This window comes from Acipenser ruthenus, chromosome 8 (assembly GCF_902713425.1).
Source record: "Acipenser ruthenus chromosome 8, fAciRut3.2 maternal haplotype, whole genome shotgun sequence".
Lineage (NCBI taxonomy): Eukaryota > Metazoa > Chordata > Actinopteri > Acipenseriformes > Acipenseridae > Acipenser > Acipenser ruthenus.
The window spans coordinates 56,485,508-56,506,791 of record NC_081196.1 but is presented as its reverse complement, the minus strand read 5'-3'; the positions used below and the strand labels follow the sequence as shown (position 1 = coordinate 56,506,791).

The following is a 21,284-nucleotide window of genomic DNA, read 5'->3' as shown; positions in this document are numbered from 1 at the left end:
GTATAAAGAAAGGAATAGATTGATTACTGGAACAAAAAGTAAGCACCCTCGGGCTATGTATTAAAGTGATAATGATGGACAAATGCGTTCAATAAGAGGTCAATAGTGCAGGACCAAAGTATGCCTGCCAGATAAGTCAATCTTAGCATACAAGTAGCCAGCAGATTAGACAGATAGATAGATAGATAGATAGATAGATAGATAGATAGATAGATAGATAGATAGATAGATAGATATTCTTAATGTTTTTTTCAAAAGTATTTACTTTCTTAAATAAATAAAGAAAAGAAAAATCAATATTCAATTAATTATATAGATACAAAAAATAGTATTAAAGTATATGTTATTGCAATTGTATATGTTGCCTATATTATATTTTCAAACAATATTTTAAATTGTCTCCTTTCAGATATCTCCTGAGTAATGTCTATGGGATTTAAAGGTAGCCCCCCCCCCCCCCCTCCATTTTATATTTTCAAACCTCTTGGAATAATGTGACATGTGGGTAACAAGAGGTCAAGTAGGACTGCTCAAATATTTTTCTTACTAAATGACGGATTTATTAGACAAATAAGTCTTCCGGCTGATTCAAAACCCCTGGTGATTGAATTTTGCCGTTGAGTCAACAACAACTCAAACTACATCAGTGGCCCAAGATTCAGTGGTGATGGTTGAGATTACTGAACAAATACGAGTTGGAAATGAATACGGATTTCAAGGATCTACCCTTCGCCTGACATTTCCATTCAAAGGCCAGCCGTAGCGCTCATTGTTATAACAAGTGCACCACTCTTTCGCCGGCAGGCTTGTTCAGTCCCCCGTTTATTTATAAAGAAAGGCGCAATGCAAGACACAAGGGCTGCACAATTACCAGCTCAGTTCTAAGTATCCACGTCTTATTTATGTACTTTGCTTAGTTGTATACTCTTTTGTTAGAAAGTCTGAAGAACAGACTTAGTCTGTACACAATCATCTGTCATTGTTTCACTGAACATGACTGTCAACAGCCCTGTTATGGAGGCAAAAACATACGCGCCCCTTCAATAAATGACAAATGAAACATGTTTGTATTTTGAGCCTTCAGCGTACTTACATACATGTCCACGAGTATATTACCGGTAGGAAAGTTTCAATGATTATTATTTTTTGTAAGCTTTTTATTTTATTTATATTTTATTTAGCAATTTTAACTTTAAACGCAGACAAATGCCTAAACTTAAAGTAATTACCGTGACTGCACTTTTAGGATCATCAGCTGGAGAAATGTAATTAGAAAATTACAGGAACTATACGAAAGTATACTTGGAGCAGGTTCACCGTGATTTATTTTGTTAGTTCACATAAAGTACTTAAATAATGTTTTTCATAGATATATATATATATATATATATATATATATATATATATATATATATATATATATATATATATATATATATATATATATATATATATATATATTACATTTAAGCGAAACATGCGTTATATTGTTAAGAACAAAATGTTATCTGTGATAGTTTAAACTTAAAAAGGGAAAGTGACCTTTATTATGTCAAAAGTAAACTGTTTTGGCTATGTTTTATCTGACCTCCGGCTAAATAATATTGAAATAAAACTACCACGAGAAATAAAATACATTTTTGGATGTAACCTATATGACTAATGCTTACTTTGTTACCTTTTGCAATTTTTGTAATCTGCAATAAAAAAAAACTGAAAGATTGATTGTCTCATTAATAGTACAGGTCTGTTACAATTGTCAGTCCTGCAGGAATCACTGATTCATTGGGTGAGAATCTTAATGTCTATCATCAACCCTATAAACCTCCGCACTTCAGCGACCGTCTTTGAATAAAGGAAAAAAAAATTTATAAAAGTTATTCTCTTGGACTGTATGCTTGCAGGAAGAAATGTGCACCTAATAAATCCCGCGATCGTTCCTTATTCAGCCTGGCGCAGAAATAATGATGGTCCTATCCTGCTCATGTCAGCGGCCTCTTCATCTCATCTGTCATGAAACCAATTTCACTTTATTTACATCCATTTGCTGGTTTAATTACTGCCCCGATGAATAGCCTAAAGGATTTAAGTTACGAGTCCTTAGATACCCAAAGCGACAGATATATTTTACTAGAACAAGAAAATTATATTTTGTTGTTGCGCAACAATTAAAAAAAAAAAAAAAAAACTGGGGGAGATGCTTTACTCGTTTTCTGGATATCTTTGTTCTTCTTTAGCATCCGCTATACAACATACCGTGCATATGATTTGCAATCGATGTGTCAGCTTGAATTATAGTGAACTCTTTCATGTCAGATATTCATAAATTAAGTGCTATCACAATTGTAGGAGTGTGAGAAATTATAGAAAGGTGTCGTTTATTATTTATTTATTTATTTATTTATTTATTTTTAGCCGTATCTAAAACACGTAGGCCTATTAGTAATGTGAAACTAAAAAAAAAAAAAGTAATAATGTGCCTTTTGGTACGTTAATGAACACAAGTTTTTTTTTTTTTTCTCTCTTCACTGTGAAGTATTTTCTGCCTAGTCGCATTATTTTAAGCATTTACAAACTGTATTTCCCCCAGAAATTACACAAAATATTAATTGTTTTTATGTTTTAACTTCACCCGCATGGCTTTAAAATTGCTAAAACTGTAATTACAAAGCAAATTAATATACCTTTCCACCACATCTAATTTACACGTGCTGTCAATTTAAGTAGCGCGCATATTAAATACAGAATAACATTAAAAGCTGCTATTCAATACATTTGTATATGTTTATCAATACTATGTTTCTCCGTTTCCTTCGATCCTTTGATATTAACGTATCTTTATTTTAGATAATATTGCAACTGAAAGTGTGTTCTCATAAGAAACATGAATAATAATTGTATACCGTCTGCGAAATCTGACATTACTGTTAAGTGTCTATTTCCATGGATCGAGAACATTGATCTCAGATATAAACAAATGTTGCAGCTGGTTTCACAGACCCAGACTAGGACGTCTCGGAGTATTTTACCTAAAATAACATTAGTTAGTCCATCGTTTTTTATTCTTTCAGAATATAATAAGCCCAGTCGAATTTAGCTACAAATAAACTGTTTAGAGGCGTATATTTTGAGTATAACACGCCCAGTAGACTACTGGTTTAGCATCACTTCATTTTAGACACGTCCTGTACTAGGACATTATTTTAACAGAAATTGTGATGCTGAACTTTGAGGATGGGATATTGTGAAGTTCGTGTGTGTGTGTGTGTGTGTGTGTGTGTGTGTGTGTGTGTGTGTGTGTGTGTGTGTGTGTGTGTTTATTATTTTGTATTAATAGATCCATGTGGAAAGCAGCCTGACATATGGTGTGCGAAGCAGCTGGAGATGGTACCTTAGGCATCCCCTACGGCCATTAACATATTAGAAGCTTTTGTGCAGTCAGACAGTCGGACTTCATCTAGAATACTGCTCAGAAAGACAGCACCCCAAAGCTGTTTGATATAGCCTTTCAATAATGCATTACTCTTCAATTTGCAAGGGAGCTGTTCACGGTGCTGAAATATTACTGCTGTGTACAGCCCTCTTGAAGTTCATAACCAGAGGTCTTCCAGGGTAGATAAGGGTGTTTGAATAGGGTGTAAAGGAAATATTAAATTAAAATTATGAATATGTCCAAATGCTTTTAAAAACGGTTTTATTTGTACTCCACTGAGTGTTTTTTTTTTTTTTTTTTTTTGGTTTATGACGATAAAATAACATTGAAAATAGAACACGTAAGAAGCCACGGTCAGTAGCCTACACCACACACGAATGAAATATAATATACTGTATTCAGAATATTCTATATTCTGCTAATATTAATTTACAATGGTGTAGTAGCTATCAGTTTCTTAGACTTAAAATGGCAAAAATACACAATTAGCCTTTAAATTGTTCCGACCTGTCTTCTAACTGATGTAATAACTAATTTAAGAACCGTTACAATAGTCAGTCTACATCATCGATCAGGTGACACAGCTGAACTACAAATTTAAAAATACATTCTAGAATACAAAACCGTTTTATGATAATAAACAAAATATTAGTCATATATGTCAATAAAAACGTCATGTTTAGTTGTTAAAGCAAAGTAAATATAAGCAAATATTTGTAGTTGTTTCTGCACCGTCCATGCTCTATTCCTTTATTTAATTGTGTTTTTTAAAATAAAACTATTTTTTTAATGATGCATCATATTTAATGTATTGTCCTGAAATACATCAATATACATGTTAGAGCTGTTCTTTTTTAAACTTATATTCTACTTTTCCATATATCTAGCTTGTCCTTTTTCATTAATGTTTGCTTTTTTTTATTAAAAGCCAACCTGTTAATTTTAATAAAACATAACAGTGTTTGTTTAATAGCAAACGCAGGGAAACAAATACAATAGCGTTCATTGAATCTAAGTTAAACGGAAATAGCCTTTAAAAAGGGTAAAATAATACAGTTTTGAATCGGCGTACATATATATTTTTAACAACATTTTAAAATACTCTCCATGAAAATAGAACAGTCCATCTGCTTCTTTTGATATTCCAATAGGCTACTAAAATACAAATAAAGTAGATGCCCTTACCCACACAACAATGTTCCTTTCGCTGTAGCCAAAAGCCAAACAAAAGCAATAAATATAGCTTTTCTCCACTACAGCTGTGACCAGTTTTCAACAGCTCTTCCCCAAGAAAACCCCGTTAGCTGTCTGAAAATATTGCATTTTATATCACCAAAGGTCGATTAATATTGCATTACCTGTATTTAACATTTCATTTTAACCGCAAGAAATCTGAATGGCTGGAACAAGTCTACTGAACATAAAGAAATATTTTAAAATACGGCTTCATCGCTCAGCTTAAATGATGAAATGTCTAAGTTTGGATATTTGCCTCTCATTGATGTTGAAGATTCCATGATAATGTTCTATTCAAATTATTCTGACACCGTTTGGAGACAGGCTGGTCTCAGCCTTCATTAAATGTTTATTGTCAACACTTCACTGAAAGAATCACTGTTCTTGTAAGTTTCCGGACTAAACACTTTCAAGTTGTGTTACCGTTTATATGATCTATGGGCTATGTAAGCGCGTAACATGAGTTTTGCTGTGTGTCTAAAACACTGAATGTGATGTATTTCTTAGAATGGCATATCAGTGATCTCAGAAGTGTCACTAAACTTAAAACATCGCTTAAATAACAATGCGATTATAAAGTGGACGTACACATCTGCTTATACTGACTTAAACACAATGTATTATTTTAGTAGCAATCTTATTGTGTGGAACATACTTCATACGTCATACTTTAAGAACATATAACAGTTGTTATATTGCCTTACCCATGCAGAGAAAGAGCTACTTAGTATTCAATAAACAATTTGCTTGTAAATAAAACCCACCTAAATATGCGTGTTTTCTAATTTTCCAAAAATTACAAATTAAACAATCTATATGATACATTAATATTGTATTAAACACACATATTATAAAACACTGTATGTGCATATTATTATTATTATTATTATTATTATTATTATTATTATTATTATTATTATTATTATTATTATTATTATTATTATTATTGGCATGGAACAGGTGGTTCAAAGACATTTGTTACCTACCTCCCATTAGTCTCGACAGCAATTGTTTTGAATTAGCCTCTTGTTATAATTCAGTTGATTAATTTCTAAATCTCAGTCCATTAATTATTTATTCATGCTCTCTAATTATGTGCATAGCATTCTATTAGTGTTACTATATATATATATATATATATATATATATATATATATATATATATATATATATATATATATATATATATATATATGAGCGAAAAAGTACAGCTGTTGTTTTTAGTTAACAATACTTTAAATACAACGCTTACCGATTAAGTGTAATACTGCAGTGGAAAGAGAAACAATGACAACCAGTTTTGAAAGGTGCGCACTGAAGCATTTTTCTTGTTCAGACAGGACAGAATTAATATCACAGGAGAGTTAAAAAAAATCAATACTATCATAGCAGTGGGTGTCTATATTGTTCATTTATGATGGTCTAATCTAAGCTGAAAGCAATTGGTGAACAAGTGTTACACAGAAATTCCATAACTCCTTCGTTCTGGGCTTCAGGCTCCACATCCGCTTTCAACACGACACAATAGTAAACCAATGTCTACCTCAATATAAAATAAACTGGGAAATATGCAAGGCATCACCTTACCCTACCCGTTAACCCATTCATATTGAGTGCTAACATTACTGCATAGTTGTCTAATGTCGTGTGAATGTATTCCTCACAAGCACGACCGAATCCGTTCCTCCGTTCCTCTGAAACACACTAACATTTTCTGTACTTTCATTATTATAATGATTTGTATATGCTATATGTTGACTTGGTATAGCTGGTGTATTTCTCAAAAAAACAAGTTTTATTTTGATCAATTATTATTTTATATAATAAGTATTATATTTTACCATATGTTTTACATTTCTTCTGATCACCATGTTCATTTAATGACAGTACCCCAATGACTGTATTTCACAAGTCACAATTATACTACATAAGCGTGGAAATTAATAAATACAATCCAAATGTTCTGAAGAAATGACTTTTGCATGTGTATCTAAACCATTAGCGTATGGAAACAAAAGTATTTAAGAATGGTTGAATCCTAAACCTGTATTATGTATGTTATGTTTTCTGATAGTATTTCATTCTACATTTTCACTGATCGTGTAAAGATCTAACCATGTTGCTTTAAAATTAGACACACATTACTTACGAAATGCAATGACATTCTGGCACCGTTCTGTTCATGGAAAGTTGAGAAAAGTGTGCCTCCACAGAGCTATTCACTTAAAGCGGTAGGTGGCATCCTTCTCGTTTATAATCATTATTCGTATTGCTGTGTTTAGGTACAAATATAGGGAACAGTACTTAAACAAGAGTGGACATTATACACAAATAGATGAGTTTCTAACTATAGAATGTGTTGTGACGGAAACAAGAATGTTATGCAACGTCCCTTAACGACATGAAACAGAGGGTACTAAACTGTTTCCCATCTCATATATGAATATAATGTAATGATTGCACTCGAGAACAGAAATGGCTTGATTTATTTTTTTATTTTTATTATTTGTAAGAGTGCCGGGACACATCTCCCTGTTGTTGTATTTGGCTTACAGAAATAATTTAACATAAATAAAAATCAGAAAAACACAACGAAGGAGAAAGCTCAGCAAACATACAGTAGACAGATTGATGAAATAGTGAGACATTTCATGGTGCACACGTCACCGCAGTTTGTAAACATACTTGGGCACAAATAAAAATGTTACACAACTCTTTTTTTAACAATCAACACGACAAAAAAGGTGTATTTTTGTGAAAACAAGCAGTAAACTGAGATTACACCATTCACAAAGGTCTACCAGTAGATATTCTCTATAGTGCTTAATTATTTCAATGCATAGAATGTTTGCACTGCAAACCATAATATACAAGAAAATATTGTCTCCGTTTTCCAAAGTTATTTTGTATTCAGTCATGCGGATTTAGTTGTAATAACTATTACCGATAAATAAATCTTAATTATAAAAGTCAATAACGTAAATATATTTAACGTGGAAGGTTTGGGCTTTACTTTCGGAACTCTGATCAAGTTTGATATGTACAGAAATCATAATATATTAACATTAATAGAATTGAACAAACCATTAGGGTTTAGTGCAAATTTCCAAAATAAAAACAGTGCTGACAATCAACGTTAATTACACATCATTAAGATAAAATTATTTCTTCTTTTTTCTCATATCATGCAGACCTTTGGAACGAATACATGAATTTAAATGTACGCTAATGATTGTTTTTGACTTTTGAACCAATTGGGCTACATCTATATGAATCTTTTAGTTAAGAGATATAGGTGTTAAGTTGATATTTTTAAAACGGTTCTTTGTTTTGTATTTGTTTTTTTTATAGAAAAGATATACGAGGTATTGGAAAAGTTTCTAGAGTTTATGTAAAATTAAGACAGCATTTCCCGAATGTTATCATAATGAATTTAATATTTGCGTTTAGCCCGGGACTAACCAATGAGGTTACCCCTTGAGTGGCTGTTTTGTCTGAAATAAATGTGACTGGGAAGACATCTTAAATACTAAAATAATGCGATCAAACATCAATCAACTTTCATTTTACAATGATTTTGAAAGGCCATACCCAGATCTGCTGTTTTACAATCTTATCTCTAATTCATCAGAGACAGAACGCGATCTGTTATTTGCATACTTCACATTCACCAATAACGTGAACATAAAGCAGAAATGATGTTGCCTCGTAAACCCGATGATTTAACACATCACCCCCTGTGTTCGTGTTTAAAAATCTCTGTTGTAAAAACAAGCAGGACCGAAAACAGTGAGCATTTTGTATGTGCCGTGGTCCCCAAAATGTTGTCTTTCAATACAAGAAGTCTTTTATAACTAATGGGATGCTGAAAATTTCAGTCTTTTTTGTTTCTGTCTCTGATTGCAAAACCATACCCGCACCACATTCTTTTTGAGCTCCAATTTTTCTGCAATTGCTGCTATCTTCTCTGAAGAAGGACGAGGCTGAACAGCAAAGTAAGCTTCCAGAGATCTCTTTTCTGGAGCTGCGATCGAGGTCCTCTTGCGTTTCTTTTCCCCTCCGTTAAAGATATCAGGTTTGCTCTGTTTCTCTCTCTGGGCCCCCTCGGCCTCTTCCAGCCAGGCTTGTAAAATGGGTTTGAGAGCTATCATGTTATTGTGCGACAGAGTTAAAGATTCGAACCTGCAGATGGTACTTTGACTAAGAGAGCCCACACCGGGTATTTTCAGGTTGGCGAGGGCTGAACCAACGTCCGCTTGGGTCACCCCGAGTTTGATTCTCCTCTGCTTAAAGCGCTCTGCAAAAGCCTCTAGCTCCCTGGGATCTGTGTCTGAGTCATTAAGAGAGGGAAGTCCGTTACTACCGAGCCCCGATGTGGCTTGACCTCCTCCGTGGTGCGCAGGAAGAAGCCCGTGGTGGGTGAGAGGGGAATTCATGTTCATAGCCTGGTGGGGAAGGTGGCTTAAACAGTGCATGTGTGAGTGCGGATGGGCTGAGGAGGAGATCAAACCTCCACCACCCCCTCCTCCACCACCCCCGACTCCGTCGTGTCCACCAGCCATGAGGGTCAGTGAAGAAGAGCTGATATGGTCCATGAGGTCTCCCGCCTCTAAGTTCTGGTGGTGATGGTGGTGGTGATGGTGGTGATGGGCGAGGGGTACGGTAGAGTTTGAGGAGCATGCCACGTTGTTCATCGTGTGGTAAGTTGCGTCTGGCTTGAAAGGATGAGACTTGCCCTGAGACACTGCGATATCCACGGCAGCAAAAGCTTCAGCGCGGGCCAGAAGAGTTTCATCCAGACTAGTGAAGATATTGCTCTGCAACTGAAATCAAAAAGAAAAAAAAAAGAAAACACAGAATAAATGGATACGTTACTCTCAACTGGTGAATACTGTCAACACATAACACATAAAGAAAAATCCTTTTAGAAGCTCAAGTCATAAAAAATAATTTAAAAAAACGGATGAAGTAGGAGCCTTGTGTGAATATGCTTTCAAAAAAGATCACAGGCGTTCTGGCGATTGCTGAGGAATACATGAAAAAAACATTAAGCGCAGCTTGTCAAAATGTGCCTTGCAGCACTTTTTATTATTACACACATGCATACATCCCTGATATAGAAAGGGACGCAAAGATAAGTTCAGTTCATTTACCTGTGAAGTTGGTAGACAGGCTCTCCTTATTGCCTCCGAGCTGGAGTGCAGAGAGGTATACTTGTGCTCAGGTAAGCTTGAATGCATGGCAAAATGTGCCTGTTTGCTGTTCATGGACATCATTTTGCAGGCTCTGTGTTTAAACAAAGTCCTGTAATGAAAAGAAAAAAAGGTTCTATATAGATAACGTTTCCAGCAGAGCCGCAGTAGCTGGTGATGCCGCGTGCTGCTCGGAGCTTTATGATCCAGTGTTGCCTCCAGTCCAGTCTCTCAGTCTCACTTATCTCTCTGCTGTATCCTAGTGCTAGGATGATAGCAGCTCTTACACCTGAGTCCCTCAGATCTCGTTAAGCGAGCCCGGTTTTCTCGCGAGACATTTAACTGTACAGCATGATAGACAGTAGACGGGTTAAGCCTAGATACATTTCCAGCTCCGTATCAGATCTACACAACAAATGCAAGAACACTCAAGCTTCTTGACTTACAGTGGACGGGCAGAAACGATGAAGAGCAGATTCTACACCTGTAGATTCCGGGCATGCGCAATGTCTAGTTGTAGTTCTCCAAAAACGGTCTTTTAAAAAATAAGATTAGTGTTGTTACATGGATCTACCGATGGGATCCTTATTTAATTATGACACATTTCAAATAAATAAATAAATACATAATAAATGTGTTAAAATAACGGCGTTTGTCTTGCATATCATTAATTATACAAACATATATTTAATTCGACATTGTGCAGAAACTGTACTCTATTACTCTATTTAAATATGTTGTAACGGCATATGTAATCACCAGCACGTATCTTTTTGAAAAAATGTGAATGTATTTTTTTAAAAAAAATATATTTTTCTTTTTTTCTTTTTAATAAACCGCCTTACGAGAACAAAGATACACTTCGCCCCCCTTGTTAAAACAAACAAACAAACAAAAAAAAACTAATAATAATAATAATAATAATAATAATAATAATAATAATTTAAAATATCTTAGCAGCACGTCATACATGCATCACCTACACAGTATGTCAGGGTAAAATGGGAGCATCAGCTTTTTGAACATAAATTGTGAATGTTTATTTTGTGAAAACAATGTTGTGTTAATTGTACATTCACAGTCGGGAGTAAAGCTCACTAAGGGTTAACGCTGTCGTTACGCAGCGACGACCCATTAACACTGATATAGAGAGGGATATTCCTTTGCTTATGGGTGAAAGAGAGTGAGAGGCCGAGTCCTGGTCCCACCCCAATACACAAGCGTACTAACACACAGAATAATTCCATAACTCGCCCTGCCTGACATCAAGCTCTACCTATTTGCCTATATCTGCCGTACATTATATTGGAAGAAGATCTGATTATCAAATTGGTTCATTATTGATACTACAAGGAGCCTATATTTTTGATAGTACGCTTTTGTACCGACATTCCCTTGCTTCTTATAATTAAAAATAACATTAATATTTCACAGGGATTGGTTGCACATACTGTTGCACTGAAACGAGATGCTTTATCTACAGCAGGGTTTAATGTGGTAAACGCTAACGTCTCACCGCGTTACTGATTATATATTAATACAAGTGCATGTAATGACACCAAATCTGTAGTTGATTACATTTAGCCTACTATTTACCATGCTTCATATTTATGGTTAGCCTGGAGCAGTATGCAGCTCGGGAAGTCTTCAGTACTGACGCTGTATAACACCTCCCCTTTACTCAGAGAGATCTCACTCTGAAGTATGTGCTGCATTGACCAATCACATATTTTAAAGAACGTTAGAGTTGAGTTTCATTAGAAGTAGGGGATGAGTTAATCAGAAAAAAAAATCAGCATTCTGTAATTTTAAACACGTACTTATCTTCTACAGCCTTAACAGTGGGGACATTACGTATGTACTTACTTACTTATTTATTTATTTATTTAGTAGTAGTAGTATTTGTAGTAGTGTAGCTGTTGCTGCAATACATGCTTCCTTTTAACAGCTTGGATGTTTCAAGCACAGACCCTCTTTAGTTAATAGCTTGTAAAGATACCAGTATGTTTATAATATAATAATATGCTTGTCACATTTTCAATCCCTGTTAATAAAAAGGAGATGGATTTCCTTGGGTAATTTTTCTTTTTTTTGTAGTAGTAGTAGATGTGCAATCAGTGACAGCAATAAAAGTGCAAATAAATAAATAATAATAATAATAATAATAATAATAATAATAATACATATTGTGCAATACTAACTTGTGGGATGGCATGATCTTAGTTCAAACAAAAGTTGTTTCCCACACTATTTGATAAGTTTTCAACTGTTGTTATATCTGTATGTACCCAATGAAAAGCTCCATGGATGCCTGCTGTATAGCAAATTCTGTTGATGAAAAATTGCTTTGGTATAATGGGGCTCAAACATACACTATCAATGTTTCTATTACATAGCCCAGTGTAACATTGGTTACTGCTTCATATTAATACACTTTGTGTGGATATAATGACTGAATTACATTTTTAAAATCAACATTGGAAATATTCTTAAATCAGAATATATATAAAAAAAATGTGCATTAACAACAGTGTTACAACTGTTTGAGGGGAAAAAAAGGCTACAAAGACAAGAGCTTGTTGTCATGTAGCGTGATCTCCTGATTTATTATAACATTTTAACAAAACCATGCATATTTCACAAGCCTTTAATCACTGCATGCAATTTTAATTCATGAACTGCAGGGAGTTTAAATAAATTAAGTGTTGATTCATTAGAATTAATTAATTAGAAAGAAATTGGATTCATTTGTTTTGTTTTTTTGAGCTAATGACAGCTTTCACGGTAGAAGGTAGCTAGTAACTGTTTACTTGTGGATTGAAGAATGGTGCTTTGGGAATGAAATGCAACTGAACAACGCCATTCTTTAAGTCGCCACCCCCATGCAACTTGACTAATTAATATATCTAGAGTACACAAGTCACTCACTTAAACATAATCCAGTAAATTCAATTACATCAATACATTAAATAGTGCTAAATGTGAAATTACACTATGTATACTTAAATACGGGGATTCAAAACAACCCCATACAGTTGTTGGCACCACTTACACAACTTATACATGTTTGTATTATTGTTCTTTACATGTTTCTAAACATGAACTGGCTGTATTAGAGTTTGTTTTGCAATTTAACCATTAACACTTTTTATTTTGGCATTAACTTGGACTGTATTATTTTTTAGTAAAATAAACAGTTACTACATTTGAGACGAATAGCATAGAATCTAAACATGGTATGAATGTGATTTTCATGGCCGACATGTCACCCCCATCACTGTACTGTTACTATGACAACCAGTTAGGCCTATATTATTGTTTTTTTATTTTTACTTTAAGACTACCAGAAGCGTAGATATATCTAGCATGGGTTAACATTTTGTTATCCCATTTCAGCGTTACAGCTAGTCCAGTGGGAAATAAAAATCTGCAGCTGATAAAATATTCTAATGAAAAAAAAATTATATATATATATATATATATATATATATATATATATATATATATATATATATATATATACACACACACACACACACACAAATGAACCCGCTTTATATCATGATTGCCATGCAGGCATAATTATTTTAATTATGCAGGCATGATAATTAAAAGGTTTCACGTTTGCCTATGACAGCACATTACAAGTGCGAGAAAAAAAGAAATAAAAACCAACGGTGAATTAAAGAGCAATGTTTTAACACTGTACATTTAATTCTTTACATTTAAACAAATGCATATGGTTTACTACAGGACAAATACGTTTTGTATCATTAACAGGAACTAAACAGTTTGTGTCATTATCTAAAAAAGGCATGAACTGTCGATTGATGAGAGCTATCAGTTAGGCGTTGCACTTGGTGTTTTTGTGAATAAGACTGTTAAAGAAAAATTTGGTGACGCTGATGTAACTGAACTGTATCCCGTTAAGACCGCCCTCGCAGCAGTTGATAGCCTGCACACAATGTCAGTTTATCAGCTGAGATGATTATTGGTTATTAGCTGTGTTGGAAATTAATTCTATCCTGTGGTTACTTGGTAAAGCCCAGCCACGCAACATGACAATAAGTTGGTTATAAAGATGATATAAAGGTAATTTATCAAAGAACCTATGGTGCATGGCGAGTGGCTTTTGAAAAAACGTGACTATAAACAGGATATGATATTAAGCGAGGTGATATCAAACGGGTTCATCTGTATCTCTGTGTGTGTGTATATATATATATATATAATATATATATATATTGTAGTAACGTTAGGAAAGCAATACTAATTGATCATTCCTGATAATGTTTTCAGTCTGGTTACATCAAATAGTTACTAATTGGGTTATTTGGGTTATTATATTTTACCTATAGAGCTTTTTTCTTTATCAGAGTTAACATTGTAATAACTGTTCTGTCACATTACTGGTGAAAAAGTTACATCTCCGAAGAGCTGCAGTACGAAGCAATGTTGGTAACCCTAAGAGACACATTTGGCATGTCCTCCCATTTGATTCCCATGTTGCTGTACTGTATATATTAAAAAAAAATAATAATAATAATAATTTAATTATTGTATTTATCTTTGGACTGGTGTTCTCCAAATTATAATATCTGGTATAAATACAATGAACTTCTATAATTTTATTTTTTTATTTTTTGCAGTTAACATTTCATAAATACAACACATTTTTCATGAAGCACGTGCATAACAATTCAACTAATCTGCAGGTTTACACAATGCTTCATACAGTAATCACCACACACCTGGCACTAATTGATTTAGAACACTTACATTCAATTACAGTGGTTGGATGTATACTCTCAAACATACTTCCAAGTCTTAGAAGAAGCAAAAAGAAAAACATCTCAACATAACTATAAATAAAGTTCCTCAAACAATTACTGCTTCCAAAACTGTATTATTTTACTTTGTAAATGCCTAATAGTTGCCAATATTTTTTTATTTTTTTATTTTTTTTTAATTGTACTCATTCTGTTTACGTATTTTATTATGGTATCTATTGGCCAGTGTGGACTGATGAGGTACCACCAACAGCAAAAATACCTACAGTAACTTGGAAGCTTTAGAAGGACTGGCCATGTCAAGGCCACTTCTAGTTTTTCTTTTTATAGGCAGGGCGCTACTGATTTTTGATCCTATGTGCTTTCCCTTTTCAGATGCCAATGCTGTACAAAGAAACAGGGAATGACTCTCAGCTTGGTCAAGTTGGGCTTCTACTGAGCGGGGAGAATGTGAAGACCCAGTCTTTGGATTTCCAGAAAATCCCTGCGAGTCTGCAAAGAAATCGGGTGAAAGTTCATCCAATTGCAAGAAATCCTGTTGTGTTTGAAGATCACTAACTTGTGTATCCTGCTCTCCAAATAAACACAATTCTTTTTTCAGATCGGTGGCGCCTGAAGTGCTGTTGGACGTGGCTACTGTTTCACCACCACTTCTTATTTCACTGTTTTCTTGAGAACATGATGCAACATGCTGTCGTCTTCTCACCTTTGTCTCAAGCCGTCTGTCAGTTTCATTCATAAGTTCAACGCAACCTGTGAGCTCTGGTATCAAAGTAATATCAAGGTCAGAGGACTGTGTTGACATTAAAGAGTAATGAGAGCCCCTGCTGCTTTCAGATTCAGATATCATAGTGTCCAGTTCAGAGATTTTATCAAGGTAAGCAGCATCCATGGAAGCCTCACTTGATGTCCTTAAACGGTTCACTTCAAAGTCGGAAATAAGTTGAAAAGTTCTACCAGAGTTCTGAGCCATTTTAATATGTCCTGCAGTGGTTGCATTTCCAGGTGGAGTACAACAGTCTTTGTTGTGAGTCTTGGGACCAGTGTGACAAGCTGAAGAATCAGTTGCTCTCTTCTCTCTAGGGGTGCAGCTGCCCGAGTCAGGGTTACCTGCAGTTTTATTACCTTCACCAGACATGCTGCTACAACTAAGATCATCAAAACTGAGTTTCCGTAGGTAGAATAAAGGCTTGCTACCAGTCTTTTTTCTACCTTGATCACTCGGGCTATTCAAACTTAGACAGCTAAAGGATGTAGAAGGAGTAAACACAATGTGATCAAATTCAGATTCCCTCTTATCTTTCTTAGGAGTGCCATCCTCACTACTATTTCTCTTTCCATGTGCCACGCCAGGGTTGTTGCTGTTACCTGCTGTAGTTAATAGAAGCGTCCTGGCACCAGCTAATTTCTCATTACTCATATCCACATCGGTGCAATTGCTACTAGGTTGGTCAGAGTACAGTGAACCATTACCTTGTAATTTACTGACTGAAGGCTGTTCTATTTCACCAACACCATTTCCATTTTGCCTGTCCCATGCTACAGAACATTCTTGGTTGTATTCCACTTCCTCAGCTTCAGAATCAGAAAAGTTTTGGTTTAGTGTCTTCGGAGATCCACCCATATTTTCCTTTCCATCCATTTCCCCCCTGACACTGGAGGTCTGGGCCTCCAGCTCTTCTATATATTTATCGCTTCTTTCAAGGGCTTTTCTCAGGTGGTTAACATCCCGTTTATAATGGTCGATCTCTGCCTCCAGAGCAGCAACAGTACACCTTCCAAACCTACAGAGACAAAAACAATATTGGTACATACTACAGCATGTAACACAATTCTATGTCAAATCACAAAAGTGCAGGGAGATTACTTTTATTTTTTTACACAATGGAATACGACATGTAATGCAGATTTTCATGTTGTAATGTGTTCTTTTTGTTAATAGATTTTTTTATAGTAATATTACAGTAGATACATTTTACTTTTTTCCCCACACCCGATTAGGAAAGGCTAAATGTATATAATTAGTGTGTCGACATTTTTAGGTATGTTAGATATATTTTTATCAGAATCAAATGGTGAAACACTTTAGGACAGAAGATCGATTAAACGTTCAGTCAATCGGATTAAAAAATGTGAACTTAAAACTTGCTTTAAATAATAAATTTACATTATGAACTATTTAAAACAATGACATACTTTTGTGGAGATCTGCCGTCAACCTCGCCTTTCAGACGTAGATTCTCTCTCACAAGATCAATGTTTTCACTTCTCAGATTCTTATTTGCCTGAAGACAAAAGATTGCATTTAGAGCTTTTGCAAATGTTTGTGTTATCCTCCATTGTTTAAATGTCAACATAATTGAAACAGAAAGGCAACAATATTATGCACCAAAAGTGTTAATATCCAATAAGTCACCATTATCTACTCCCACAGCACGTAAGAAACGACCATATATAAAGAAAATCCGACAAGTGGTTCTCAACACATGACTGAACAGCTTAGATGGACATCAGTGTGCAAAAAAGTCCAGTATGAAAAAACTTAATTGAAAGTCTTGGTGAGAGCAGTTAACAAGACATAGCCTTAATTGGCCCAAGCACAAGACAGAACTCCTGTAACTAGGTCATCACTGCACAGACTACATTACGATGCTCTCAAGACCTTGCATGAAGCAATACCCACAAATGTCATTTACATGTGCATTTTTCAAGATGTACTGTATGTAAAAAAAAATGGTTGCACTGTAGCGTGTGAAAGAAGATAAAGTTGATGTTGTTTATGTTGAGTATGTTGTTTATCTCGGGATCTTGAGAAAACTAAAGTGATTACTTCCATTTTCCTGACATAATTTATCTATCTCACGAAAATGGAAGTAATGACTTCTGTTTTCTCGAGATCCTGTGATAAATGATCTCGTTATCACAAGATAACAGAAAGGTAATATTGAGATCCTGAGGAGTTATTTCGTGATCTCGACAAAGAATTAAAAGAGGTTTTTATTTCATCCGGAAACCAAAAGAATCACATGAGCACAGTATGTCAATCTAAGGTTTCATACCCTAACTAACTCTAACTCTAACCCTAACCATTAGAGTTTGCCTGAGGAGTGTCCACAAAATTGAAAACACAAAGTCAGCCGCTGGTTTATGAGATATGAGCAGTTGAAGTGTATGAACAATTACAGTACATGTAATCTGAAAAATATCATACTATTCACTTTTAAAACAGGAACACATCACATGACCTGCCCAAAAAAAAAAAGAAAAAAGAAAAACAAACACAAATGCTTCATATTGTTCTTGTGGAGCCCCCTATACATTTGAATGTTTTTTAGGAACCAACACCAAAAAAAAAAAAAAAGGCCTAAAATGATTTTCAAGTTCCATCATCCCACTTCTGATGTCACCGGATCACAACGACCAATTACGCATTCTGACATCCCTCAAATCAATCACTAAGATTTCTGAAGGCGAACCAGAATTATTAACCAATAATTTAGCTGTATTTCAGATTATAACAGCAGTCAAGGAAGTAAATAGAGCTTTGCATTACTTATCAATATGTTATAGGTTTGTATTCAATTAGTTACTGTCTGGCAGTATAACAATTAGTTATTAGTTATATTCTGGTTAACAAACCACAGCATATTTAAAGAATTTCACAACAAAGATGTTGTTGAAGGTTTTGTACAGTACCTCCTTCAGCTTTGCACCATCAGTTTTCACTTTCTCATAAATATCAGTAGCAACTTTGAGTTTCTCTCTCCATTCCTTCACCATATCGGGGTCAATTCTCTTGTCCTCTCCATTCTGCTTGCAGTCCTCATTTTTATTAGATAACGATAGGGCTGATGGGTCAAGGACAGTTTGCAGTTGTGACTCCAAGCTCAGGTTTTTGCTTCTCAGCTCCTCATTTTCTTTTTGAAGAGACTCAATTTCATCCTATATTGCAAAAGTTACTTGTTAAAGACACAGGTTTAAATGTAGCTTTAAAAGTTCAAACTTAGATTTAAAAATGAATTACAATACATTTACATTGCTATTTGTTTTATCTACACTTACATCATGTTATTACTGAAAAACAACGAAGCTGTGATCTTAAAGACGAACAAGACAGTGAAGTGCCATGCCTGATTAGCCAGCAATGGACTTGTCAACAGAAATTGTACCTCATACTCTCGGAGCAGTAGCTCAAGCCTGGTCTTTCGAAGATGCTTTCTAACAGTATGGCTGTCATCACCATCATTTTCATTTGTAGCACCTACAACATCAACCGATGCAACAATTTGACAATGTTAAATAGTAGCTACTGTAGATTTAGGAATAATAACACTCCCAGTCCACAAACTGATAAAGTAGCCTTTGGTTATAGAACATACTTTGAAAAAATCAAGCAGAAACAGGTAAATCAGTGGATTGATTTTGCTATCTGGTGTGTGTGTGCTTCTCTAAGTTGCTGTGTGACCACTCTGGATGAATGGAGCAGTCGCATCCTGGTTCTGCCTTTTTAATTCCCGTCAATAACATACTACAGGCAGCCCTTCTGCAGTGTAGCGCTCCCACGACTGTCCCAATCCGTTACAGGATCCCTGGCCTCTGTACAATTGGCAGTACAATCTCTGTGAGCAACCATGGATACTGTTGCCACCAAACTCACACACTTCATGTCTCATGTGACAGGACTGTGCTGACCAAAAAACCCTTCTCCGACCATGCCTCCCCTCTTTGCTGATACAAGTGGTTTGAAGAAAGCTGCCTCCAATTTTAAAAGAACACATTCCATCTCTCCTAGAATTGTCTCGGAAGACATTGGCTCTGAAAGGCTATGGTTGACTCCTATGATGGCAGTTTGTGATGTACACCTGTTTTTGCATAATACATGAGAACACATGCTTTGAATTTGTATCCCCTAATAAACGCTTTTAGTGTAACAGTCATCCACGTTGTAAAATTGTAAAATTCTCTATAAAGTCGTATGTAAAGCCTATCTGACACCCCTAATTTCTGCTGACTGACAAACCTGCCCTATGCACGAGACTCATAATGTAGGTCTCAGCAGCTTTTTTCTCAGGATCACAAATAAATACCCTTTCACACCCACCCATTTGATATTATATAAACAAAACAAATACAAATATTCTTTGCATGTATTTTTAAATCATGTAAGTCAAAGTTGTTTAGTGTCTAACATATACCGAATTGAATAATAATCTACCACGTTTAAGGCAAGCGGTTTAAAAATCAGCCTCACCTATGATCTCTCTGCACGGGTTCTCCGGTGTAATAGGAACCCTACAAGTTGGACACTGGCTATTTCTCTTCAGCCACACTTCAATGCAAGTAGAGCAGAAGACATGGTTGTTAGCACAGATCACTGGATGGCGTACCTAAGAAATGCAAAACAGTGAATGAGAAACTGCAAGCATGATTACAAAACAAAGAGGGCTTGTCCATCTTAGGCTACAGGTATGTGTTCCAAGAGTTTACCGTCACCCTGCAGAAAATTTTATATATTTTGTACAGTGAAAGCTGACATGTAACCTTAATGTTGTTGCAAGACTTCAGGCTGTTATTGAATTAGTACTTTACAAAAAAATATACAGTCACTTGTAAACATGCAAATAACAATACTAAATACATTTTAAAAGAAATCCTACATAAAGTACTAAACACGAACGTGTGGCCACCCTGGGTGTGTTCCCCTCCTGAGCTGGAATTGTGTGCATGCATTTACAGTCGCACGTTCCCTGCGTCAGCTACATCCACCAAAGTACACAGTACATTTCACGATGAATTTATGAACGACGCAATGTATATCAAACAAGCTGGAATACATGTTAATGTGTGTAGTTTAATCAAACGTGAAGCCACAGTAAGATAGTTTGTTATGTGTACCTTCGACCCGAGTCTGTTCCATTTGCTCTGAAGACCAATTACAAACAATACGAAATGTCAAGATACATCCGAATCATAGTATACATTACATCAGGCTATGGAGATATACACTAGGCTAGATCCGCGTTACCTATACCAGGAAACTATTATCTATGTTATACTTCTGTCCTGTACGAGACGACCTCTGAAACAAAAACTACCGGTAAGTACCCAGTCGTCCCCGAAACCATTACTGTGAGTATGATACACACTAACAACCCAACACCAGTACAAACTTTACTCTCTGATGCTCCATTCGCACAAGACCTCTTAAAATAGTCTTGATGTTAATTTTGCCTACCTTTCCGAGACAAATCTGACATGATATTGGTAAAGTCAAGGAAAGGGTCACACTCTGGATGTTTTGAGCCATTATGTACCCCAAATCTCGACGCAACAGCAGCACAACGAGCAACCTGAAGATATAAACACTCCCACTTATTTAGAAGTAAACCTTAACTACGGTGAGCCGCGGGGCACAAACTCACATCGAAAAATGCGAAATCTGTTGAAAAGGGAGCATCTGCTGTCATACCTCTGTGAAGAATATTTTTGCCTGTTAAAGTTGAAGTTTATTATAAATCTATAATTTTCAAGTAGACAAACAGTACATAATATCTGTTACTGTTACAGTTGTATTATTGTCTTTAAAAATGTTGTCACAAATCCCATTTATATGGGACCATCCTTGGCAATGGG

At 35.3% G+C, this 21,284-nt stretch overlaps 2 protein-coding genes across 2 annotated transcripts; both read right to left on the bottom strand.

Annotated features, from left to right (window-relative positions):
- Positions 1–7,152: 7,152 nt before the first annotated feature.
- LOC117407487 (POU domain, class 4, transcription factor 1-like) lies at positions 7,153–10,130 on the bottom strand. The gene is made up of 2 exons (XM_034012576.2): positions 9,823–10,130; positions 7,153–9,492 (listed from the first exon to the last, which is right to left on the bottom strand). The coding sequence occupies exons 1-2, from the start codon at positions 9,943–9,945 to the stop codon at positions 8,524–8,526; spliced, it is 1,092 nt and encodes a 363-aa protein (XP_033868467.1). The 5' UTR covers positions 9,946–10,130; the 3' UTR covers positions 7,153–8,523.
- A 4,349-nt stretch (positions 10,131–14,479) lies between these two features.
- On the bottom strand, positions 14,480–21,039 carry LOC117406907 (ORC ubiquitin ligase 1-like). The gene is made up of 6 exons (XM_034011297.3): positions 20,887–21,039; positions 19,903–20,038; positions 18,821–18,912; positions 18,348–18,593; positions 16,848–16,936; positions 14,480–16,435 (listed from the first exon to the last, which is right to left on the bottom strand). The coding sequence occupies exons 1-6, from the start codon at positions 20,956–20,958 to the stop codon at positions 14,914–14,916; spliced, it is 2,157 nt and encodes a 718-aa protein (XP_033867188.3). The 5' UTR covers positions 20,959–21,039; the 3' UTR covers positions 14,480–14,913.
- Positions 21,040–21,284: the final 245 nt, after the last annotated feature.